Source organism: Heteronotia binoei, chromosome 21 (assembly GCF_032191835.1).
Source record: "Heteronotia binoei isolate CCM8104 ecotype False Entrance Well chromosome 21, APGP_CSIRO_Hbin_v1, whole genome shotgun sequence".
NCBI lineage: Eukaryota > Metazoa > Chordata > Lepidosauria > Squamata > Gekkonidae > Heteronotia > Heteronotia binoei.
Window position 1 is genome coordinate 53,214,163 of NC_083243.1, and position 23,834 is coordinate 53,237,996.

The 23,834-nt window shown below is 44.4% G+C and overlaps 1 protein-coding gene across 1 annotated transcript in view; it reads right to left on the reverse strand.

Annotated features, from left to right (window-relative positions):
- Positions 1 to 1,469: 1,469 nt before the first annotated feature.
- Positions 1,470 to 23,834, reverse strand: part of DLST (dihydrolipoamide S-succinyltransferase) — a 31,054-nt gene continuing 8,689 nt past the window's right edge. The window contains exons 4-15 of the mRNA XM_060261632.1: positions 22,354 to 22,409; positions 21,212 to 21,286; positions 20,834 to 20,889; positions 20,246 to 20,357; positions 14,389 to 14,544; positions 14,046 to 14,131; positions 13,104 to 13,201; positions 11,629 to 11,759; positions 10,168 to 10,241; positions 9,285 to 9,368; positions 7,473 to 7,640; positions 1,470 to 2,863 (exon numbers count right to left, since the gene is read on the reverse strand). Of these exons, the coding sequence (XP_060117615.1) occupies positions 2,729 to 2,863; positions 7,473 to 7,640; positions 9,285 to 9,368; positions 10,168 to 10,241; positions 11,629 to 11,759; positions 13,104 to 13,201; positions 14,046 to 14,131; positions 14,389 to 14,544; positions 20,246 to 20,357; positions 20,834 to 20,889; positions 21,212 to 21,286; positions 22,354 to 22,409 (1,231 nt within the window). The 3' untranslated portion in view covers positions 1,470 to 2,728. The remainder of the gene's footprint in view (positions 2,864 to 7,472; positions 7,641 to 9,284; positions 9,369 to 10,167; positions 10,242 to 11,628; positions 11,760 to 13,103; positions 13,202 to 14,045; positions 14,132 to 14,388; positions 14,545 to 20,245; positions 20,358 to 20,833; positions 20,890 to 21,211; positions 21,287 to 22,353; positions 22,410 to 23,834) is intronic.

Sequence of the window (23,834 nt, forward strand, 5' to 3'; positions counted from 1 at the left end):
CAGCTTTACAGGTATAGTCGGTAGCTACCAATCAAAGGAGGTGTCTGATATGCCACCAGCAGCATTTCTGCCTTGGGCCTTGTGTTGTTCCACATAACTGGTATGTGCATTCTCCAATCTTTAGCTGTGTTCAGGCCACAGTTTTGGTACACTTTGGTCCAGGATGCCACTGACTTGCCCAAGGCAGCAAAACTTAAGTGAGGCCACAGCAGTGGCAGGGGGAGATTTTAGGCCAAGCTGTTAATCTTTCTGGAAATAACACCCAAAGAACCTTTTTTCACTTTTTGAAAGAATTTCAAACTCTTAACAACATGTTTCTTATGGAACAGCTATCCCTTTTCTCAGGCCAACCCCTTTCCATCCCCTTTCTTTAACTATAGCTCAGTGGCTGCTTTCACACACATTGGATAATGCACTTTCAATGCATTTCTGCAAACAACTGCTAAAATGCAGTGAACGTGCATTAGCCAGCATGCATTAAAATAGTGAAACTTGTTCTAATGCCCTTCTGCATTCCTTCTCTTTGTATTGTCTAGATCAAAGAAGGGATTTTCCATGTCATTTCGGTATCCATTCTCAATAATCCTCCAGCGCCTGTACAGTTGTCTTGGTAGCAGTCAAAGAGCAACACCTGCTGCTTTCCTTTTACTAGGCTAACCATACATTTGAGCCTCATAGGGATTCCCTGTTGATCAAAAGAAAACTGCAGCAAAATGGTTCTTCATCTGTAAGAAAATGTTCAATAATACCTATAAAGTTGACCCTAGATAAAAACAGCCATCCATTTTCAACTACAGAATGAGGAGCAACTTGTTTCTCCTTATCAGCCAGCTGCACATGTAGTTACCTCTTACAAACTGTTTAGCTTGGACACGGGAAACAAATATAGCAGTGGAGCTTTAATGTGCAAGGGTTTTGAGTATGCAATGCCCAGGGTATGATGGCCCACAAAGAACAAGCAGACCAACCCAGAGTCCCTTAAATACACAAGAATCACCACTGAGGTATTGTAACATTTGATGCAGTACACCCTTTTCTCATGGAGCATCAGAACTACTGTATTGATAGACTAACATACATTCAGAGATGGCTTATGCAAGGATATAGCCCTCGATTCCCAGAAAAGCAGGTGGCAGAGTTTCCCCTCCACTCTGCTGTCAGTGCTGATCATTTGCTCTAAGAACTTATGCCCAAACTCAACACTTCCATGGCAGATCAGGCATGGCAGATCATGGCAATTGCAGTCAACATCTCAGGGCCTATTTAGCTCTGTACTAATTTTCCTCTTAACAGGTTACAGACTGCAGTCACCAGGGCCCACTGTTTCCCCTTCTACCCAAGCACTGCCTTTATTCGCACATTGCAGGAATTTCTTCCCTTTCCCTCCATTCAGTCCTAATGCTTTCACTGAAATGTGAGGAACAGTCATCATATTTAAGGCAGCTCATTACGACAGACTGGCGATTCCATAGTCTTAAAAGAGTGAATTTATTTCCCTTCCTAAGAGCAGGAAGGGCAAGAACTCTATAATTTACCCTAGTCCAGCTCCTCCCCACCCTCTTATTCTTGTACACTCACACACATAATTTCCTTGTTTTATTTCATTTAAAATCTGTTGCGTTAAATAGTTTAATTACAAGTTGTGTGGCAGACAAGAGTAATAAACCCTGCAGATACTAGCAACCCTCTCACTCAACAATACACGTGCACGCTACTGTACTAAGGATATGTCCCCATGAACCAGCAGGCTTTGGGCTGAGAAAACATGCCACAACAATGGCCAAGTCCCAACCTTTATCAGCATACAATCAGGCCCAGTCACTGCAGACAAGAAGTTGATGATGCCATCCACGGAGGATAAGATGAACACAGGACAGCTGCAGAGGGTTACCACCTTCCCCAAATCTCCAGTCAACTTGAGAACCGAGTCCGACAGCTACATGGGATGCCAATTCTGCTCTACCAGAGGTTAAAAAAACCCAAGAAAACTTCATGGAGGGGAGCAAGACCTCTTTCTTCTACCTTCTTGCTCCTGAAGGTATGATATAGCAGCAGATGGGGAGGAAGTCTCTTGAAAGCAATTCTAGAACTGCCTCTCAGCTAGTACTACAGGGAGTAGAAAATAGCTGGGGAAGTAGTAGCCCATGGGCAGCTGCCTCACCTCTGCTAAAAAAACAACAACAAAAACCCCACCAGGTGGCTGGAGCAAAGATTGACTCTCCATTGCTGGAAGTATGTAACAGCAGCAGGCACTGCAACACAGTCGCCTTACTTTGCTGTGTGAGAGCTAGAGCCTTCAAGCTGAATACGGAGCCAGCAACCACTCTTCCTCTCCTGGCACCCAGTCTTGGTGACAATGAATTAAAGCTAAAATTCTGTGCAACAGCAGCTTGAGAAGGAAAGCTCTAGCCAAGCAGCTTCCCTCCCCAAGAATGTCAGAAGAAAGGTGAGGTCGGATCTACTTGGAGTAAAAACAGTAGGCTATCGCAGAACAGCCTATAACAGCTACTGTACTTGTTTGGTCTGGGAAGAAAGTGACCCATCACCTGAAGATACAGGACAAGTGGATGGCACACTACCCTTGGGGTTCATTTCAAAGCAACCTCTGCCCTTAAGAGAGACGAGGAGGAGGAGACTGGAATGAAGCCCTGCTGATTCCTGAATGTCCTCTGTTCTGTCTGCTGGTGCTGCATCCTTGCTCTGCTGGACGGGGTGGTGCTGCTGCCCTCTACAGGTCAAGCAGCAGCACACGAGGATCCTCCACCACAGCCTTGATCTTACGTAGGAAAGTCACTGCCTCTCTGCCATCAATCAACCGGTGATCATACGTCAGTGCCACATACATCATTGGTCGCACTTCAACCTAGAGGGAAAAATGCCACCATTAAGCCCTTTCTTCTGCAGTCATCTTTTTAGACACAAACTTACCAGACTGAGAGGATCTGGACTGCAAAGCAATTTTGAATAAAGAATCAGTCACTGATCCCCCAATGTTAGGAATTCTTGGAATGAAGCCATCTGCTGCATTTGCAGTGCAGTTGCCAACATAGCCTCTAAAGAATCTAGGAGACCTGAACTTTTTAAATATAAAAAGCAACTCTAAGTTACATCATTGCAGATATAGATCTGAAAATAGCTGGCAATCTGGTCATGCTAATGAAGAGTATAACTCACCAACAGTTTACTACCTTTTTCTGTATTCATGAGCTGGAACTGGGTGCCTGTCTTGTCTGTCTGCCAGCACATACCATGAATTTCTACTTCATTGTTCTAGAGGATTGGTTGCCCCCTGACCCTGCTTTGAATAACCTTGGTACTTCAAAAGTACCGTATTTTTCGCTCCATAAGACGCACCTGACCAAAAGACGCACTTAGTTTTTAGAGGAGGAAAACAGGAAAAAAATATTCTGAACCAAATAGTGTAATAAAATGGCCTTGGGTCAGCCATCACTATCATAGGAGTTGTCCTCGAAAGGGCGGCTTCTGGGAGAGCTCTCTCAGCCTCGCCTACCTCACAGGGTGTCTGTTGTTGGAGAGGAAGATAAAGGAGACTGTGAGCCCTTCTGAGATTCAGAGTATGGGTTGGGATATAAATCCAATATCACCATTATCTTTTGCTGCTGCTCTTAGGGAAGGGTTCATCCAGTCCATCACTGTGTCACAGTGGCCAAAACCCAGGTGCTATCAGGATGTCCACCAGCAGGGCCAAAACTCCAGAAGCCCTCCCACTGTTGCTTCCAAAAAAAACCCATCTTGGGGGCAAATTTAATGTTTATTTACATGCTGTAACTGAAAAAGACGCCTCGGGAGCACTGGCCGCCATCACCGCGTGAAGACTTCCACCCCTCCTAGGCCACGCCCCTTGAAGCCTTCCTTCCTTCAGCACAAACGGGGCTGGCAAAAAGGCACCAATACTTGTGAATACTACGTGAGGAACACATAGTCTAAGTGCTGCAGACTCAGCGGACCCGGTCGCCAGCCCCAAGCCATGGGGCTCCTCCTCCTCTTCCTCCTGCTGGGGGGGGGGGCGCTCCCAGGGCGGTTCAGCTGTTCCCTCCACCTTGATTGGATGGTGAGCTTGGGGTGGCCCAAAGTGAAAATCATGAGGATTCATGAGCATCCGTGGTCCAAAACCGAGTTTTTGTTCCACAGTGCTGACACGAAGCCATGGATCCACAATTTCTGCGGTGCAAACTGCCCATGGATATGATATGTGACTGCATGGTGATCTTGGGGGTGTCCAAGGCAAAAATCATGTGGATCCATGAGGATCCGTGGTCCAAAAACAAGTTTTTGGTCTTTGGCGCTGCCACGAAGCCGTGGATCCATGATTTCTGTGGTGCAAACTCTGCCCATGGACATGATATGTGACTGGATGGAGGGCTTGGGGGGATCCAAAGCAAAAATCATGAGGATCCATAAGGATCCGTGGTTCAAAACCAAGTTTTTGGTCCATGGTGCTGCCACGAAGCCGTGGATCCATGATTTCTGGGGTGCAACCTCTGCCCATGGACATGATATAAGAATAGATGGTGAGCTTTGAGGGATCCAAAGCAAAAATCATGAGGATCCATAAGGATCCGTGGTTCAAAACCAAGTTTTTGGTCCATGGTGCTGCCACGAAGCCTTCGATCCACGATTTCTGGGGTGCAAACTCTGCCATGGACACGATATAAGAATAGATGGTGAGCTTTGGGGGATCCAAAGCAAAAATCATAAGGATCCATAAGGATCCGTGGTTCAAAACCAAGTTTTTGGTCCATGGTGCTGCCACGAAGCCGTGGATCCATGATTTTTGGGGTGCAACCTCTGCCCATGGACATGATATAAGAATAGATGGTGAGCTTTGAGGGATCCAAAGCAAAAATCATGAGGATCCATAAGGATCCGTGGTTCAAAACCAAGTTTTTGGTCCCTGGCACTGCCACGAAGCCATGGATCCATGATTTCTGGGGTGCAAACTCTGCCCGTGGACATGATATAAGAATAGATGGTGAGCTTTGGGGGATCCAAAGCAAAAATCATGAGGATCCATAAGGATCCGTGGTTCAAAACCAAGTTTTTGGTCCCTCGCACTGCCACGAAGCTGTGGATCCACGATTTCTGGGGTGCAAACTCTGCCCATGGACACGATATAAGAATAGATGGTGAGCTTTGGGGGATCCAAAGCAAAAATCATGAGGATCTGTGGTTTGGAAACATGTTTTTTCAGTGCTGTGGTGCCACAAATTCGTGGAGGCATGATTTTTGTGGTCCTGCCTATAGTCTAAGAGAGGATCTACAACATGATGTTGGTTTGATTTCATTTCACCATAAAATCATATGAATTCATGAGGATCCCTGCTTTGGAACCCTGTTTTTGCATTGCTGAAGCGCCACAAATCCGTGGAAGCATGATTTTTGTGGTCCTGCCTATAGTCTAAGACAGGATCTATAGAATTACAGTGGTTTTATTTCATTTCAATGTAAAAAATCATATGAGTTCATGAAGATCCAACTTTTCCCCTTTTCCTTCTTGAAGTCTCTCCCCCCCCCCCTCTCACTTGCCGGCTCTGGCTCTGGCTGAACGTTTGCAACTGCCACTCATTCATCAGTTCCTTGGAGCACAGGAACTTGGAGATGAAGCCCACAGCTGCGGCGATCTCGCGTATCATGCTGGCCCGGGTGTAAAGGGAAGGATGCATGGGGGCAAGGGGCAGCTAGCTCTGGTGGTTGAGTGAGAGGGCAGGGGGCGGAGGGGAGCGTGAGTGCCAGGGGTCAGGGAAAAAGAGAATTAGGGAAAGCACTGAGCGTGTTCAGAGAACTGAATTGAAAAGCTCTGCCCAACTCATCTGCCTCCCGCTGATGCAGGAGGGCAGCAGCGACGTTGACAAACACTTCAACCATCTCCCATCTACGGCACAAAGGGGAGTGAGGGCGGAGGGAGGGGGCTCGGGCAGGAGTGATGTCATCTGATTGTAAACAAATAGAAAGAGGGAGAAGTTGGAGCTGCGTCGTCTGTCGAGGGTGGGAAACAGCTGCAGCCTCAGTTTGGGAATGGAGTGTTTGGCGTTGGTAGAAAGAAGAGGCAGCAGCGCGAACTTCGTTGGAGTCTAGATGTTGTTTAGCTCCATACCAAGCGATGCTGTCTCTGCTCCACCGGCTCGTCTTCCCGCCCCCTCAAAGAGGCGGAGGCTGGGCGAGGGCACTGAGGCAGCGCTAGAAGCCACGGAGCTGGGAAGTGGGGGGGGGGGGGGAATTGGAGCTGGGAGAGAAGCACGTCGGAAGTGCAGGGGGTGGGGGGGGGGCTGTCAGTATTCGCTCCATAAGACGCACACACTTTCCCCCCCACTTTTTGGGGAGGGAAAAGTGCGTCTTTTGGAGCAAAAAATACGGTATTTTAGATTTTTAAAATTTAAACCAGGGGTGTCAAATATGTGGCCTGGGGGCCAAATCAGGCCCCTAGAGGACTCCTATCAGGCCCCTGAGCAACTGGCTGTCATCTGCTTCCTTCTCCCTCTCTCTTGCTTCCTTCTGCATAACAGTTTGCTTTGCAAGGGTTGCTCAACTGCACAGGAGCTACAAAGCAGAACCTCTATTCATTGGCTGAGGCTCCTCCCTTGGGAAGGAAGGAAGGGAGAATAGCTTGCTTTGCCAAGCTCTCTCAATCACACAGCACAGCTACTGAACCAAGCCTCTCTTCCTTCTATTGGCTGAGGCTCCTCCCCTCCTGTTCTCTTGGGGAAGGAAGGAAAGAGCCAGAGCTTCCTTTGCCCAGTTCCCTGGATTGCATGGGAGAGATACAAAGAAAGCAACTTGAAGACCAATGAGTGCCAATGTTTTAAGTTTTTTAAAAATAAAATCTTTGTGCTTGTTTGTGTCCTTTTAAAAGTTTATATATCTGCTATCTAATCTTAAATAGGTACACACATGGCTTGGCCTGACATGGCCTAGCCCAACAAGGTCTCATTTTTGTCAGATCCAGCCCTCATAACAAATGAGTTTGACACCCCTGATTTAAACTTTGTCTTTAGTTCACATTCAAAATAAACTTCACATTCCAGTTTCCATGTAGTAGCCAAGAACCTAAACATCTAACAGTTTATTACTCTATAGCACACCTTCACATCACTCCATTACACACAGTTCAATATCATTTTGTGTTCTCCAGCGGAGAGTTTTTAAGTAGCCAGTGTTTACAGTTAGTGGTCCTTTCCTACAGTACTTGGCAGGTCAAGATTAAAAGCACTTGACTTTTGAGTCTAGGCTAAGGGTCCTATAAACATTACTGTTGCCGGTGGGTCAGGGTTACATTTAAGTGAACCCATCCACATGGACAGAGGTTGACTACGCAGAGGTCTTCTGAATGACTGGGCCCTGCTTATATGGATGGCTCATTTAAAGGAACCTTTAGGGAAAACCTATGTTCGTGTAGTTCAAAGCAATATTTAATGGCCCCTTAACCCATTTGTGACCTTCCACATGATACTTACTTTGCCTCCAATCGCAACAGGTCTATCAAAGATGCCATGCATGCCCAGGATAGCTGACTGAGGGGGGTTGATGATGGGTGTCCCAAAAAGGGATCCAAAGACGCCACCATTACTGATAGTGAATGTGCCACCATCCATATCCTCAATGGCAAGCTCATTTTTACGAGCCTGAAATGAGAGAAAAAAACCCTCAACATTCACTGGAACACATGAAAGTATCATGCAAGGGGAAAGGGATTAGGGAAGAGAAAACAGGATGCTGGTTCCCAGCTGCCAATATGCCTAGCCAACTGATACCACAGACAGCTCTGGCCACAACTGTTGAGACAAAGGCCAAATCACACCTGACTGGGTTGTGCAACTCTTGCTGTGTTTTTCGCTCTAAAAAACAGGGGAGGGGAGAATGGGAGTGTGTGTGTGTGTGTTAAAGGAATATGGAGCAGGGCCATGCTGTAGGGTTAACTGCCTCTCCCTGAACCCCACCCCCCATGAGATCCAGCAAGAGAAACAAAAAAGACAAATACAATACAAGTACCCCTTCCCTGGTCCATTTTTTATTAGGGAAATGAGAGGAAAGAGCTAGCCCTGCCCCCCAGCATCACAACCCCAATCCATATCAGACCATCTGCAACTGCCTTTTAGGGCCGATCAATACAATGTGGAATATCACAGGCGGACTGACCCCAAGCATCATCCACCATCCTTCAGTGACTCACAAAGATATTAAATGAAATTATAGGCACAGACCCTTAATAATTTCAGGATATACAAACATCACCCTCGTAGTTAAGAGAGCTATTACAGTCTACATAGCCAGAACACAGAGACACGGGGCTGCGAGTATTAAGATCTCAGACTATATGATAATGTGCCATGACACACAGTATTTAGTCAGCAACTCCATGCAAGTTAAGGGTTGTTCTACTTTGCCAAAACATAGACCAGTAAGCAGAAAAGGGCACACATACTCCAGTGCCATGGAAAGGGAGCATTCTGTAACCTCATCACCCCACAAAGTACATAAATACATGTCATACAAAAAATAGCTGTTTCTCCAACAAACTGCTCCCGTCTCCTTCAGACATCTTTGACACTCTTGATAAATGTGCATGTGTCTTGGTTTCATGCCATAAGAAAAATTACCATGACCAAAAAACTAAAAAAGGAAAAAACCTACCATGACCAAAAAACCAATAAATGCATTGTGCCACAATATACCTGTTAGTCTCTGTGCCACAATGCTTATTTTTGAAGCAACAGATGGTTCTTCTGGAATCAATAAGTATCCAAATGTTTTCTGTCCAAGCTGCCACTGAATGCAGTGAAGGCAACTTGGCTTGTGCAACTTTCAAATGGGATTCATGGAGGTTACATCCATCAACGGATGCTAGCCATAAGGGTTCAATGCAACCTCCACATTCAGAGGCAGTGTATGTCTGAACATCACATGCTAGGAATAGGGTAACTAGGGAAAGCCCTTTCTGCCCTTTATGTGGGTTTTGTGGTTGGCTACTCTTGAAAACTCATCCAGGATGCTGGATGAGATGGGCCTTTTGTTTATTCCAGTATGGCTCTAATTTTATGTCATACTGTTTGATGGTTTCTGGAGGTGGAGACTGTACAGATGCATTGCCCTTCTTGTTGTCAGACATTTTGCTCAAATCTTCATACTGCCACTTCTTACCTGCTATCTTCTTTATGTGTCTACTAGGAAACAGTAACCTCTGCCTCATTTCCCCTTCTCATTCGTCCCAAGGAAGTTGTGCATCCATTCACACTTGTAAGATTTCATCTCCCACCCCTTCAATTTACCTTCTCCCCCAGCTCATTGATGCTTCGCTCAATATCAGCAAAGTTCATTGTTTCTACATTCCTGATGACTGGCACCACAAGACCCTACAAGGAACAACAATATCTTAGATTCAAATGGAACAAATACCACAGTATAGCAAAAACCAAGCAGAGCAAGTTATTATATCACTTAGCAAAGAGTTTTATCTATAAAAGCAGAGACTGAAAGGGTCCAAAGAATTGGCATTAACAGTAAAATACTATGTCATTGCTAGTCTGTGAGAGACAGGCTGAAACAGTGACTTAGGGCCACAAGTGGTATGACAGTTTTTATAAAGCAAAATCCTGTCACAGGAACCCAGGAGGTTCCAACTTCACCTTAAGCAGCAGAAAGAATGGAACTGACTCAAGCTTACTTGCTTGGAGAAATAGGACAACTTCAGTGACCAAAGTCTCTTTTGCTCTCTTTCCAGTATTAAGAAAATCCAGTACATCAGGTAGAAGTTTGCTTCTTAATGCATTTTTCAGCCATTAGGAACCCTGCTTCAGATAGTATCTTTCTCCTGAAGACACCTTTCTCTAGACAATTAATATGGGCCAGTACTGTAAATTAAGCAGTTACTGCTTGTGTTTTAATAGTATGAGTGACACACAAAAGTTTCCACAGTCCCCTATGGTGTATCATGTCCTCTCAGTCAGGAAAAGGATCCTCTCCACAGTTCAGCCCACTAGACATATTGTTTGGGCACCCATTTGGCCCAGGAATGTTGCAGCTGGAACTGCAGAGCAAGATAGGCTCCTGTATGGGATGTGAACTTTTCACTCCAAAGAGCCAACCCTCACCTTTCCCTATTAATCTGAAAGGCAGGCTTGAATGGCCAAAAGGCAATCCCACAGAACATACCCTGGGAGTTGCAACGGCAACGCTGATATCCACATATTCCCTGTACACGATCTCTTTGGTTGTATCATCAATCACTACATTGAGAAAGAAGAGCAAACTATTATATAAAGAAGCTCCATGAGCCAAGGTTCTACCCAGAAGGGCCCAGAATGAGCCCTTTTGTTCACTGAAACTGAGTGGGCAGAAACCTAAAAAATTCAGTTTGGTTTGGGGTTTGGGGCAGCCCCCAAACTGAGCCAAAAGGCCTCCACTCAAACTGAGTTAGGCCAGTGAGTCTGATTCCTCCTCCCGGTTGCAGCAAGCTGTGGCCAGGAGAAAGGGGGAGGAACACCAGGAAAGTGTAAAACAGCTAGAGGAGGATCGCCCAGGAAGGGTTAAAAGGCTGGCAGCCATTTAACCAATCTGTTTTGCTCCTCCTCACACTTCAAACTGGTGGTGGTGGGTGGTTTGCTTCCCCCCCAACACTTCAAAGTGGTGGTGGTGGGGAAGCTAAACCAACAGGCTTAATGGCTCACAACCATTTCTCTGGCCAATTTTCCTTCCCCCATGTTGAAGCTAGAGGGAAGTGAAACCAAATGGTGAAATGGCTCACAGCCATTTAAACCTAAGAGGTCAGTCGTGGATCTGTACCACTCAGCTGATAAGGTTAATTTCAGCACAAATTTTGCAAGTTGAGAATCCATTCATGGAAAATACTTTTGTGGAGAAATGGTTCGCTTTTTTCGCTTATGTTAATAATAAGTCCTCTTCTACATCTTCAATACCACTAAATATCTTGATTTTGTATTCTGACACAATTTTTAATGTACATTTTATGTACATTTGTTTAAGTTGTCTATTGTAAAGCATAAAAATTTGAGTTATAAAAAATGGCACCAACAGAACTGGACAAAAGTCCAATAAATGTTTGGGGAAGGTGCTTTCCCTGAAAATTGGCTTGGGGGCTCAGAACTGGCCCATGGTTGTGCTGATTTTTGGCTCATGAAAAAAGCTAGGACACAGTATAAATTTTAGGGCTTTGAAGGATTCTTTGAAATGGTTAGAAAGTGGATTAAGATCTTCTCAGGCTGCAAATAAATTTCAGCTTAGTCTCATTTTAGAGGCTAATCTCTGGGATTGAACTGCTTCCCCAGTAAGACAAATTTATATGAATATGATGATGTGTGCTTTAGTTTACAGTACAGACAATTAGGGTTGGATCTGAAGTATCCAAGAAGATTAGGGTTGCATCTTAAGTATCTTCCACCCACATTTGAAAACTCATCCAGTCAGAAAGGGCTGCCTCAGGTAAAAGTCACTGTGCTTTGACAAATACTATTCATATAGCCAAAAGCAGAGTGGAGACCCTTAGTTGCACACAACACTTAATTACCAAGTCTGAACCTGTTAAGTCCAACAGAACTCTTGTTCACTTCTGCATAACCTTCATCTCAGGAGAATCTCAGGGGCCATTCCTCTCACCTGCGTTTACAGTGGGCTGATCTTGCAAGGCAAAGGCTGCAGCTTTCACAAAGGCAGACATAAAGCCAAGCTTCATATTGTGCTTCTTTAGGAAGGTCTCTTTGTGCCGAGCTCGCATTTCCTGGATGTTACTGAAAAAGCCACAGTAAGAATATTTACTATTATAAACACTACAAGTAACAGGATGGAGAAGCAAGGTCCAGCTTCCTATATCTATATGTTCTTTGACCATATTTAAAAAGATAGGACACAGTATAAACTTTAGGGCTTTGAAGGATTTTTTAAAACACTCCTGACAGAGCTGTTTCCATTATTCATTTATTTCAACAGAGACCAGCCATGCAGACTGGACGCTTTTTCTCCTGACAATTCTAGGAAGAGAGAGAAATGTTAAACCTTCAGCTTCCACTGCTCAGACAGTATGGCTTTACAGAGGCCATTTTTAGAGTCAGAGTGCCCCTTGGGGCAGAGATTGTTTGTTTTCCTTTGTCTAATCTTGTTTAGAGCTAGGATTACCATCCAAAGACATTACTACCTCCCAAGGCACAGGAGCTGCCGGAATGAAGTTGTGGTTTGAGAAGAGGAGGCCATCATGGGCAGCAGTCATAGCAGACACTAATCTACCACCACTGTCCCCCATGGGGAAGGAAACGGCCTCAGCCTAGGTCCTTGCAAGATGACTACACGGCATATGGGTTGGTGGCAATCAATTGAAAACAAATTACTGGCTACAGCAAGAGCTTAAGGCCAGAGTAAAGCGACACCTCCATTAGCTTGCAAAAAGAGATAAGTTGCAGCTCTTCCTCTCCAATCATGGTTGTTTTGCCAACCTTATTATTTCAGACACAAAATATTTACATTTTGTCTTAAGAAGCAGCATAGGATTTCATGAGGCAATTTGATTTGGGCACCATTTTCCTTAATGCATTGAAACACAATCTTCCTCCTCCCCAAACCCATTAGGGCTCAGCCCATACAAACACTTGGGGGTTGAAGAGCAGTGGCTCACTTACTGTCAAGCACAGACACAAGGGATACGTGGGGACTGGGTGAGAACTTCAGGACCATCTTTTGGTAAGCTGCACTACCGCTTAGAGTCTTCACCTTGTACATTAACCACCAAGAGAGGACTATACAAGACTGTCTTTCACGTCATAGCCAGGCTTTTTACTTCTACTAACTGGGAAACAAGTTCCACCCTAGCAAATTGCACACAAACCTACACTTTGAACTCTGGAAATGAAACACTTGAGGAATTCACCACTGTTGTGTATCTTATCACTTGAGCTCAGTGAGGAATTCACCACTGTTGTGTATCTTACCACTTGAGCTCAGTGAGGAATTCGCCACTGTTGTGTATCTTATCACTTGAGCTCAGTGAGGAATTCACCACTGTTGTGTATCTTATCACCCAAAGTTCCTGCTATTAGAAAATGAAATAGGGAGCAAAATCAACTGGAGTCACAGTTCTTTACCTCATGTCAATTTCATTAAAGGTGGTCAGCATGGCACATGTATTCTGAGCCTCTTTCAGGCGCTGAGCAATACGCTGACGCATCCTGTTCATTTTCACCTGAAGGACAGAGAAAGATGGGAAAAGTATCATGCCTGGAACAGTATGAAAGAAAGCAATGGAGATCACCTTTTTCCTTCACAAAGTGGGACAGGCTACCACACAAAGTAACACAGCAAATAAGTGACGTCAACATTTCCCCCCCTAAGCAATTAATCCCGAAAGCTACCATACCATTTAGGTCAGGTAAAGGTTGTTCTGTTAAGTTTACCAACCTCCAGTTGTTGCCTGGAGTTCTCCTATAATTACTGGTCTATAGAGATCAGTTCGCCCAGAGAAAACGGCAACTTCAGAGGGTGGACGCTATGGCATGCAGAACTCCTTTCCTTCTCCAAACTCTGCATTTCCTGGGCTCTGCTCTCAAATCTCCTGACCCAGAGTTGTTAATTCTACTTGCAAGCCTAAAGAGTGCTCAGCTGAGAACATCAAACCAAATAATGTTGAAGGAATTTAAAATCAAACGGACAGACATCAAAAGAGGTTCCTGGGCTGGATCACTGAGCAAGCTTGCAGCAGGAGTTGCAAAGCACACCACAGTTCCAGCACTAACATAAGCAGCACTATTACCAGCCTAGTCGCATAACCTTGGGATTATGTTACTGACCACTGCTACTGCAGAAGACACCAAGTAGCAAAGGCAGAGCTCATGAACCAAGTCACTTCTTAGTGGTCATGAATCATAACTTGACTGGAAGCTTTCTTGTCATCTTTCTCAGGCTCGAGATCCATCCCTCTAGTTAGTCCCAACCACAGGGTATTACTTCTGCACCACCATACTCAAGAGGCGGCCATCCGCCCAATTCCCACCACCCTCTGCTGGCAACTCAGAAAAGCCTCCAATTACCCTCTGTTCCGATCTGGCACCTTTGCCGGTCCCAGGTTCCACAGCAGGAGCACTCGGTGGAACTGTAGATGGCTTTATCGCGGACACTGAAAGTAAATGAAAAAAGGTGTCAAGGGCTTGAAAGAATAGGGTTCCATGCACCAGAAAGTGAGATTAAGGCTAAAACCAATCTGCGGAAGAGCTGGAAGAATTGTTTGGGATGCCTGAAGCTCATATAGCACTCAGAGAGAAGCTGCTGAACCAGCACATATAGTTACTTCTGCTGCCTTCTGCTCAGATTCTCTAGCTAGTAAGACAGATGGGAGTGAGTAACTAAGGGAGACTCAAATCTGTTAGGACTCACCTGGTTTAGCATACATAGGCTGTGTTGGCACAGGGGGCACTGGAGGCATCGTTGTGGGAATTGGTGCTGCAGGGGGAGGTGCAGCAGCAGGAGTTGCAGGCTCAGGGGCAGGGGCTGAAGGAGCTGCTGCTGCTGGTTTTGCCTTTGCAGGGGCAGCTGAAGGACAGAAAGTAGCACAGTTACAAATGCAGGAAGAAACCAAAGGCACATTTCTTCAGATTACTGGAGCAGGCTGTAAGAAAGCACTTCTTTGGACCTTGTAGAAAAAGCCCAGCAGGAACTCATTTGCACATCAGGCCACACCCCTGTCATTGCCATGGTTTCACACAGAGCTTTTTTGTAGAAAACAGCCCAGCAGGAAATTATTTGCTTATTAGGCCACACCCCTTGATGCCAATCCAGCCGGAACTGCGTTCCTGTTTAAAAAAAAAAAAAAAAAAAGCCCTGCCCATATTAATATAAAAATTATAGTATTATTGGCTGGTACCTCAAAATAGTATTATGTACACAGAGGTTATAGTCAAATCAGCCCTTGTGTCAGGTTTCTTTTACCCTACTTAGACCTGAGTTTCTAGTGGTTTGAATTCATGGCTATTTTACTTTTCCTCATCTTCCTGGTGCCCACTGAGTGCTTTTAGAAAGTGGGCAGGGCCAGATGGGGCTTTTGCTTAGCAGGGTTTCATTGGCTACGTAGAGTTTTAAAAATGTTGCTTTGGTAGAAGCTTCCACTACAGTACAAGGATCTTCACTGTGTGACTGAAAGTAAGCTGTGTGTGAAAGACAGTATTTTAAAAACTTCATGTTCCTATTAAAAAAAATCCTCTAAAGCAGAGCTTCTGCCTGAAGCACTGAAGAGCTACTGTTAGAGATATGTATAACCTCACTTTGTGATATCATTACCAACCTCCAGTTGGGAAGTGGAAAACTCCCAGAATCACAACTAGTCTCTAGATCAGTCCCCCTGGAAGAAATGGCAGAATTGGCATCTGAGCTCCTGCCCCAGGCACTGTTCTCAAACCCCCAGGAATGTACTAAGCCACACCTGACAACGCTATTCTCTGGCATTTTATGGTGGGCTCTGCCACCTACAGCTACCATTTTGTGGATGAACCCATTTCCCTGTTTCAGCATTCTACATATGCCAACAGCTTCAAAAGACTGGAGACCTAGGTCATCTTTAGGAAAACAGCAGTTAAGGGTTATATCTATTTGTTTTCAATTCCCTTCCTATATTCAATTCACTATTATATCTAATGCTTGGCTACTTACATAAGAACATGAGAGAAGCCATGTTGGATCAGGCCAATGGCCCATCCAATCCAACACTCTGTGTCACACAGTGGCAAAAAAACAAAACCCAAGTGTCATCAGGAGGTTCACAAGTGGGTCCAGAAGCCCTTCCACTTTGCCCCCCCCCCCCAAGCACCAAGAATACAGAGCATCACTGCCCCAGACAGTTCCAGTAATATACTGTGGCTAATAGCCACTGATGGACCTCAGCTCCATATTTTTATCCAATCCCCTCTTCAAGCTGGCTATGCTTGTAGCCGCCACCACCTCCTGTGGCAGTGAATTCCACATGTTAATCACCCTTTGGGTGAAGTACTTCCTTTAATCTGTTTTAACCTGACTGCTCAGGAATTTCATTGAATGCCCACGAGTTCTTGTATTGTGAGAAAGGGAGAAAAGTACTTTCTCTACTTTCTCCATCCCATGCATAATCTTGTAAATTTCTATCATGTCACCCCGCAGTCGACATTTCTCCAAGCTAAAGAGCCCCAAGCGTTTTAACCTTTCTTCATAGGGAAAGTGTTCCAAACCTTTAATCATTCTAGTTGCCCTTTTCTGGACTTTTTCCAACGCTATAATATCCTTTTTGAGGTGCGGTGACCAAAATTGTACACAGTATTCCAAATGAGACCGCACCATCGATTTATACAGGGCCATTATGATACTGGCTGATTTGTTTTCAATTCCCTTCCTAATAATTCCCAGCATGGCATTGGCCTTTTTTATTGCAACCGCACACTGTCTTGACATTTTCATTGAGTTATCTACCATGACCCCAAGATCTCTCTCTTGGTCAGTCTCTGCCAGTTCACACCCCATCAACTTGCATTTGTAGCTGGGATTTTTGGCCTCAATGTGCATTACTTTGCACTTGGCCACATTGACGCCCACTCACCCAGCCTCAACAGATCCCTTTGGAGTGCCTCACAATCCTCTCTGGTTCTCACCACCCTGAACAATTTAGTGTCATCTGCAAACTTGGCCACTTCACTGCTTACTCCCAACTTCAAATCATTAATGAACAAGTTAAAGAGCATGGGTCCCAGTACTGAGCCCTGTGGCACCCCACTGCTTACCGTTCTCCACTGTGAAGACTGCCCATTTATACTCACTCTCTGTTTCCTATTAATTAGTCAGTTTTTGATCCTGTCCTTTCACTCCATGACTCTCAAGCTTACTAAGGAGCCTTTGATGAGGAACTTTATCAAAAGCTTTCTGGAAACAAGGTAAACAACATCTATTGGGCCCCCTTTGTCCACATGTTTGTTCACCCTCTCAAAGAACTGTAACAGGTTAGTGAGGCAAGATCTTCCCTTACAGAACCATGCTGAGTCTTCCTCAATAACTTGTGTTCATCAATATGCCTACTCATTCTGTCCTTGATAATGGTTTCTACCAACTTTTCCGGTATTGAAGTCAGACTGACTGACCTGTAATTTCCTGGATCTCCTCTGGAACCATCTTTTTAAAGATGGGGGTGACATTTGCTACCTTCCAGTCCTCAGGAACGGAGGCAGATTTCAATGAAAGATGACATATTTTTGTCAGGAGATCTAGAAGTTCAACTTTGAGTTCTTTCAGAACTCTTGGATGTATGCCATCCGGACCTGGTGACTTATTAGTTTTTAATTTGTCAATCAGTTGTAGGACCTCCTCTCTGACTCAGGTCTTTCAACACCCCTTCCAAAATTAGTGGTTCTGGAGCGGACAAACACTTCTCATCTTCCACAGTGAAGATGGAGACAAAAAATGCATTCAGCTTCTCAGCCATTTCCCTATCCTCCTTCAGTAATCCTTTTACCCCTTGGTCATCCAAGGGCCCCACTGCCTCCCTGCCTGTTTTCCTGCTTCTAATACATTTGAAGGAATTTTTATTGTTGGTCTTTATGTTTTTTGCAATATACTCCTCATAGTCCCTTTTTGCCTGCCTCATCACAGTCTTGTATTTGATTTGCCACAGCCTGTGTTCCCTTTTATTAATCTCACTTGAACTAGCTTTCCACAGCTTAAAGGAATCTTTCTTACCTTTTACAGCTTCCATTACCTTGTTTGTTAACCATGCAGGCCTTTTCTTATACCTGTTTGTGGCTTTCCTAACTTGTGGTATGTATTTTATCTGAGCTTCTAGGATTGTAGTTTAAATAGCCTCCAAGCTTCCCCAAGGGTTTTGACTGTATTTACCTCTCCTTTCAGTTTCCTCTTCACATGCCTCATCTCAGAGAATTTACCCCTTTTAAAGTTAAACGTGGTTGTGCTGGTCTTTTGGGGCAACTCCCTATTTATACAAATGGTGAAATCAATAACGTTATGGTCAGTGCTCCCAAGCGGTGCAATCACTTTTACACCTCTCACCAAGTCTTGGGCATTACTTAGGACCAAATCCAGGATTGCCCCACCCCTGGTAGATTTTGTGACCATCTGCTCCATAGCACAGTCTAGAAACTCAATCTCTTTCTCTCGACCAGAACACATATTGACCCAATCAATCTGTGGGTAGTTAAAATCACCTATTATGACACAGTTTTTACATATAGCCACTATCTTTAATCCTTCCATCATATAATAATCGTCCTCTATCTTTTGATTTGGTGGGCGTTAAACTCCCATAGTTAAATTTCCTTTTGGGCCCTCTATTTCGAACCAAAGCATTTCTAGAAGGGAATCTAATTCTCTGACCTCATTCTTACAGGACTGTATATCCTCTCTGACATACAGAGCCACCCCACCTCCAACCCTTCCCTCCCTATCCTTCTAATATAACTTATATCCAGGAATCACCGTGTCCCACTGATTCTCCTCATTCCACCAAGTTTCTGAAATTCCCACAATATCTATGTTTTCCCCCAACACTAAACATTCTAACTCACCAATTTTACTTTGAACACTTCTAGCATTTGTATACAAACATCTATAATTTCCCAGGCAAGTTAGGCCTGCAACCTTCCTCCTGCTGCCTTGAGAGTTTGGCAGAAAGTTCATACTGTTTGTCACCATCTCAATGGACAACTCTGATCCATTACCCGGTAGAAAAGTAACAGCTAACCCTTCATCTCTTTGAGATGAGTCCTCCCGAACCAGAGACATTTCATCTCCTGTTGGCTTTCCTCCAAGATTTAGTTTAAAAACTGCTCTGCCACCTTTTTTATTTTAAGCGCCAGCAGCCTGGTTCCATCTGGGGACAAGTGGAGACACTCTTTTGTACAGCTCCCACTTGTTTCAGAAAGCATCCCAGTGCCTAACAAACTTAAACCCTTCCTCCCTACATCATCATCTCATCCACACGTTGAGACTTCTAATTTGTGCCTGTCTCTCCAGCCCTGCACGTAGAACAGGTAGCACTTCTGAGAAGGCTACCTTGGAGGTCCTGGCCTTCTCCTGCCTAGCAGACTAAATTTTTCCTCTAGGACTTCACGACTGCATTTCCCCACATCATTGGTGCCAACATGCACCACGACCACTGGCTCCTCCCCAGCACTGTCTATCAGACTATCTATAACACGCGTAATGTCTGCTACCTTCGCACCAGGCAGGCAAGTCACCATACGGTCAGTACGCAGTTTTGCCATCCAGCTGTCTACTTGCCTAAGGATCGAATCACCAACTACCAAGACCCTCCCTCTCTCCCTACCCAGGGATGGTTCCTTGGCGTGAAAGGATACCTGCTCACCAACTGAAGAAGAGGTCCCTTCTGAGGGCGCATTCCCCTTGGTCGAGAGGGAACGGTGCCTTGTTCCTTCTCGACCATCATGCTCCCTGGCAGCAACAGGGCTGCCATGTTCAGAGTGGGACTCATCTAATACGTCCCCGAGAGTCTTCTCCGAGTGCCTAACTGACTGTCTCTGCTTCTCCAGGTCAGTCACCTTGGCCTCAAGGGTATGAACTCGTTCCCTGAGAACCAGGAGCTCCTTGCATCGAGCACACACCCAAGACTTCTGTCCTGTGGGCAGATAGTCATACATGTGACACAGTGCAAAACACTGGAAAGCCCCCACCCCCCTGCTGGCATTCTACCTTCTTGATAGCTTTTTTAAAAATATAGTCCCCTTTTAAGTCCTGTTTTTTTATGTGGCTCTCCTTCTGGAGGGTCTACTTACCTTATTGGGAACACAAGGAAAATAGGGATCCGGGTTCCTGGTCCTTACACAGCCCAAGGCTAAGAGCCACAGGCCAAGAGCTACTTACAAAATGCTTTTGGTCACAAAACAATAGTCATTGATCAGAAGAATATAGAGAACATTTGTTCCCTTAAAATCCAAGCACCTGGAAGTCAAGATAGATTTATAGACAGAAAGCTTCCCCTCCCCCCTCCCCCCGCATCTGCTCCTTTTGTGCCTCTCAACACACTCACAGAAGACTGCCAATGTTTGCTGCTATAACTGCTGCCCAATCAACTGTATAATACAGAATCTGGATCAGTTACAGAATCTGGATCACTGCAGACTTTTCTTTCTTATTACAGAATCCATTATGACCACCTGACTTAAAATGTTTGTTAGTATCTCAGTCTCTTGCAGTCCCAACAGATGGCATAGAAAATGACCCATTTAATTGGATGTTTCTCATTTACCTCCGCTTTTCCTGAGTTTGAACAGAGGTGTTCCTCCTTCGACTTTCCCCCCATCAGGGACAAGAAGTGCTTCAATTACACCAGCTGCCGGAGCTGGAACCTGCACAGATGTCTGCAGATGGAAGGCAATGAATTCTCCACTCAACATGGGAAGGACATAAGTATGAAAATGGGACACTAGCCCTTGAACAAGAGTGAATGGCATGTTAAACTGTTCATTGAAGACAAGGCAGGAAAACATTGTGCATGTACCATACCTACATATTTTCAGCCAACTAATTAATCCCATAAAGGAATGGGACACAAAAATAGTTAAGAGCAATTCAGAGCTCCAGAGCCTGTGAAGGAGGACAGTTGGCACAATGCGTAATGGCTTTTTCCAGTACAAAGATGGATTTACTGTCAATCTGTGAATGATGGAGGACATGCCAGCTCCAAGCAGGTTCAAGAGAAAGCAACAGTGTTTATTCTTAGCAAAAGAGTGTTAAACTGTTTGGGGTCATTTGACTGTCTTGGCCTGTGTTTTATGACCATCAGTATCTGCCTCATGCTGGGGAGCATAAAGTAATAGATAAACAGGACATTTACCTTGTCTGTTTCTATCTCACACACCACTTCATCCTCTGCTACCGTGTCTCCCACAGCTAAACAGTAAAACAAACAAAACAAAAACCCAGCAGTAAGTGCAGAAGCCAGAGTTTCACCATTTCCTTCTAGCCCACAGGGTGCTTCAAAGCACCCCTAAATTCTTTCAATGTGAACCTGTAAGATCACAACAATGAGTTGTACAGACAAGCCTTGTGGGCTGAGTCCTTTTAAAGGCCACTAACCATGTTACAACTAATATGCTTCGGGCAATTTTTAACCTATAGAATAAAAGTATCCAGTGGTTTTCCCAGTTAGGACTTGAGGGCCTCCACAGAGACTATACAAAAATGGACTCAGGGTGAAGAAGCAGGCTCTTACCTTTCTCCCACCTGACATCCCCCTCTGTGACGGATTCTGCAAATGCCGGTGTGTTCACTGTAACAACTTCTTCCCCTGCAGAAGATACAAACATATTTAGGATAGAACAAGACTTTCCTTTCTGGTTCTGGAACATATAGGCCATTACGAGAAAGGGATGGCCATGGAAGAATCACAAAGTAAAAGCATATGCTAACTTAAATGACTCCAGCCTTGCTGCCTTCTCATGCATTAGAATCCCCTCCTAGTACACCTACATTGTACCACTGTTCCCTTTGTTCACCCAGACTCAACACCACCCATTCCATGGAGTGTTTGGTTTAGTAACTTAGTTCTCAGTCCAGCTGAAACAAAGCATAAATATGCTAACTATTTGAACATATTCAGCCTGTTTCTCTCTTTTTCCTCCAATGTCTCCTGCATTCTCAAGGTTTATACTGTAAGCTCATCACTGGAGGGAACTACACTTTTATACTATTTATTCTACAAAGTGTCATACATGCTGATGGTATAAAAATAAAAATCTGAAACACAGGAAAGCTCATAAAATGCTAAAGTCCAGTCCAAATACTATGCTGCCAAGTCCATAGATTCATTAAACTATGCAGGGGAAAACAGCAGTCTACCCAGTTATTTCCTTCTTTTTCTCTCTTTCCCAGGAGCTCAGCGTTCCTTTACTTTTATCCTCAGAGAAAAAGAGGCTGAGAGACCATGGGAACGTGAACCCAGATCTCCTTAGTCCCCATACACTAACTAATATTCCACATTGGCAAACAAGGAACAATATGATTTTTTTTAAAAAAAATTAGTGTTCCATCCAAATTATTTCATGCAGAACAGAACTTTCCTTCTCACTTCACTGCAGCCCACAGTGTCATCTGTAAAGATGCACCCACAGTTCAGGGTACCCCTAGGAAGCACACTGGGCTCCGTGTGGGACCTGCAGTGGGAAGGAAGCATTTTTGAAAACTGTCCTCCCCCTAAATGTTGCATCCATCCCCTCAGTCTTATATTACCACTGAACAACAGTTTAGACCAAGAATGTGAAGGCAAGTTTACGAGGGGTTCAAGACTACCTATACTTAAGCAGGAACTGAATTTGCAGCCTTCCTTTACTAGAAGCAGGCTTCTCAGCTACTCACTGCATGCTGTGGTAGTTCTGAAATAACGGACAGTGAAGACACGGGAGCCATTTATTCTGGAGAGCAAGAAAGAAGAAAATAATTAATTTGCCACTTGCAGGAAACTTGTTAGCAGTGCGATTTTGTACTTACTTGCCTGTTAGATTACTAATGAATTGCCCTCACAGTATTTTTAACTTCCTTATGACAGCACATGGGTTTATGCGTTGTACTAGAAGGACCCCTAATCAGGAGCCTAATTTCAGGCACTCAACAATCCAAGGAGAACATATTTCTGAAATTATCCTGGCTAGGCACCTGAGTGACTGAAAGACCACAGGTTTGGAAGATGCAGAATGTAATCAAGCCAACATTAAAACCAAAATCAGACTTTAAGCTACCGTAGTTATGATAATTCACCTTTAAGAACAGCACCCCAAGGAATCTCAGTCACTCAGCTCAAATAAACTCTCACCTACCCATATGCAGAAGAGGCAATGACTGAGATCAAGCTAGAGCATTCCAAATGGACAATAAGCATGACTGTTTTAGCTGTGCCATAGAGAACTGCAGTGCTAAATTTCCCTATGGGGCTGGTTTCCCCACAGAAGCAACCAGATAACACTGCCTCAGTATTCATCTTTCCCTGTAATTGTTACACATGAAGCTGCCTAATACTGAATCATACAAATGGTCCCATCAAGTTCAGTAATGTCCATTAAGACTGGCAGTGGCTCTCCAGGGATTTCAGGAAGAGGTCTTATACATCACCTGCTACCTGGAGATGCTGTGGACTGAACCTGGGACTTCTGCATGTCAAACAAATGCTCTGCCACTGAGCCATGGTCTCCTCCCTCCCTCCCTCATCTGCCTTATCACCAGGAACTCCCTACAACTCATGTTGCTCCTCCAGAAATTAAATTGGATTTCTGCACAGATATATACAAAGAGCACAAAGTAGGTAATTCTTGTATTTTTATATGCCAATAATCACAGTGAGATGGAGCATTCTGAGGACGTGCCTAATGTTAAACCTGCATTTAGACTGTGGAATCCCAGGTAGTATTTTGCCCTGCTGGTGGTCATGTCTGAAAGTCAGTTTATTTGGGGACAAGATTTTAAGACATATGGAATCAATTGCACATTATGATGTCCCTTATGACTCCTTGATTCTTTTAGAAAATACTGATACACAAAACCTCCCAATCTTGAATATGGAACAGATTTCACTTCTACTCCTGGTGGCGAAATTCTTTTTGCCTTATACTGGGAAAAATCTTATGTGCCTCCCACTGATTGCTTATATGAAAAGGTATGCAATCTCTTAACCATATATAAGGTACTCTTGCAACTTAAACTAATAAATGATATGTCTTATTCCAGTAATTTTCTAAACAGTTGCCCTTTTTTAGAATACATGGAAATGGGTGCAGTGAAGTAGGAGATGCCCATGAAAATACTGTGTGATTTGTCTCTATTAAGCTCTTCTAACTGAACCTAGG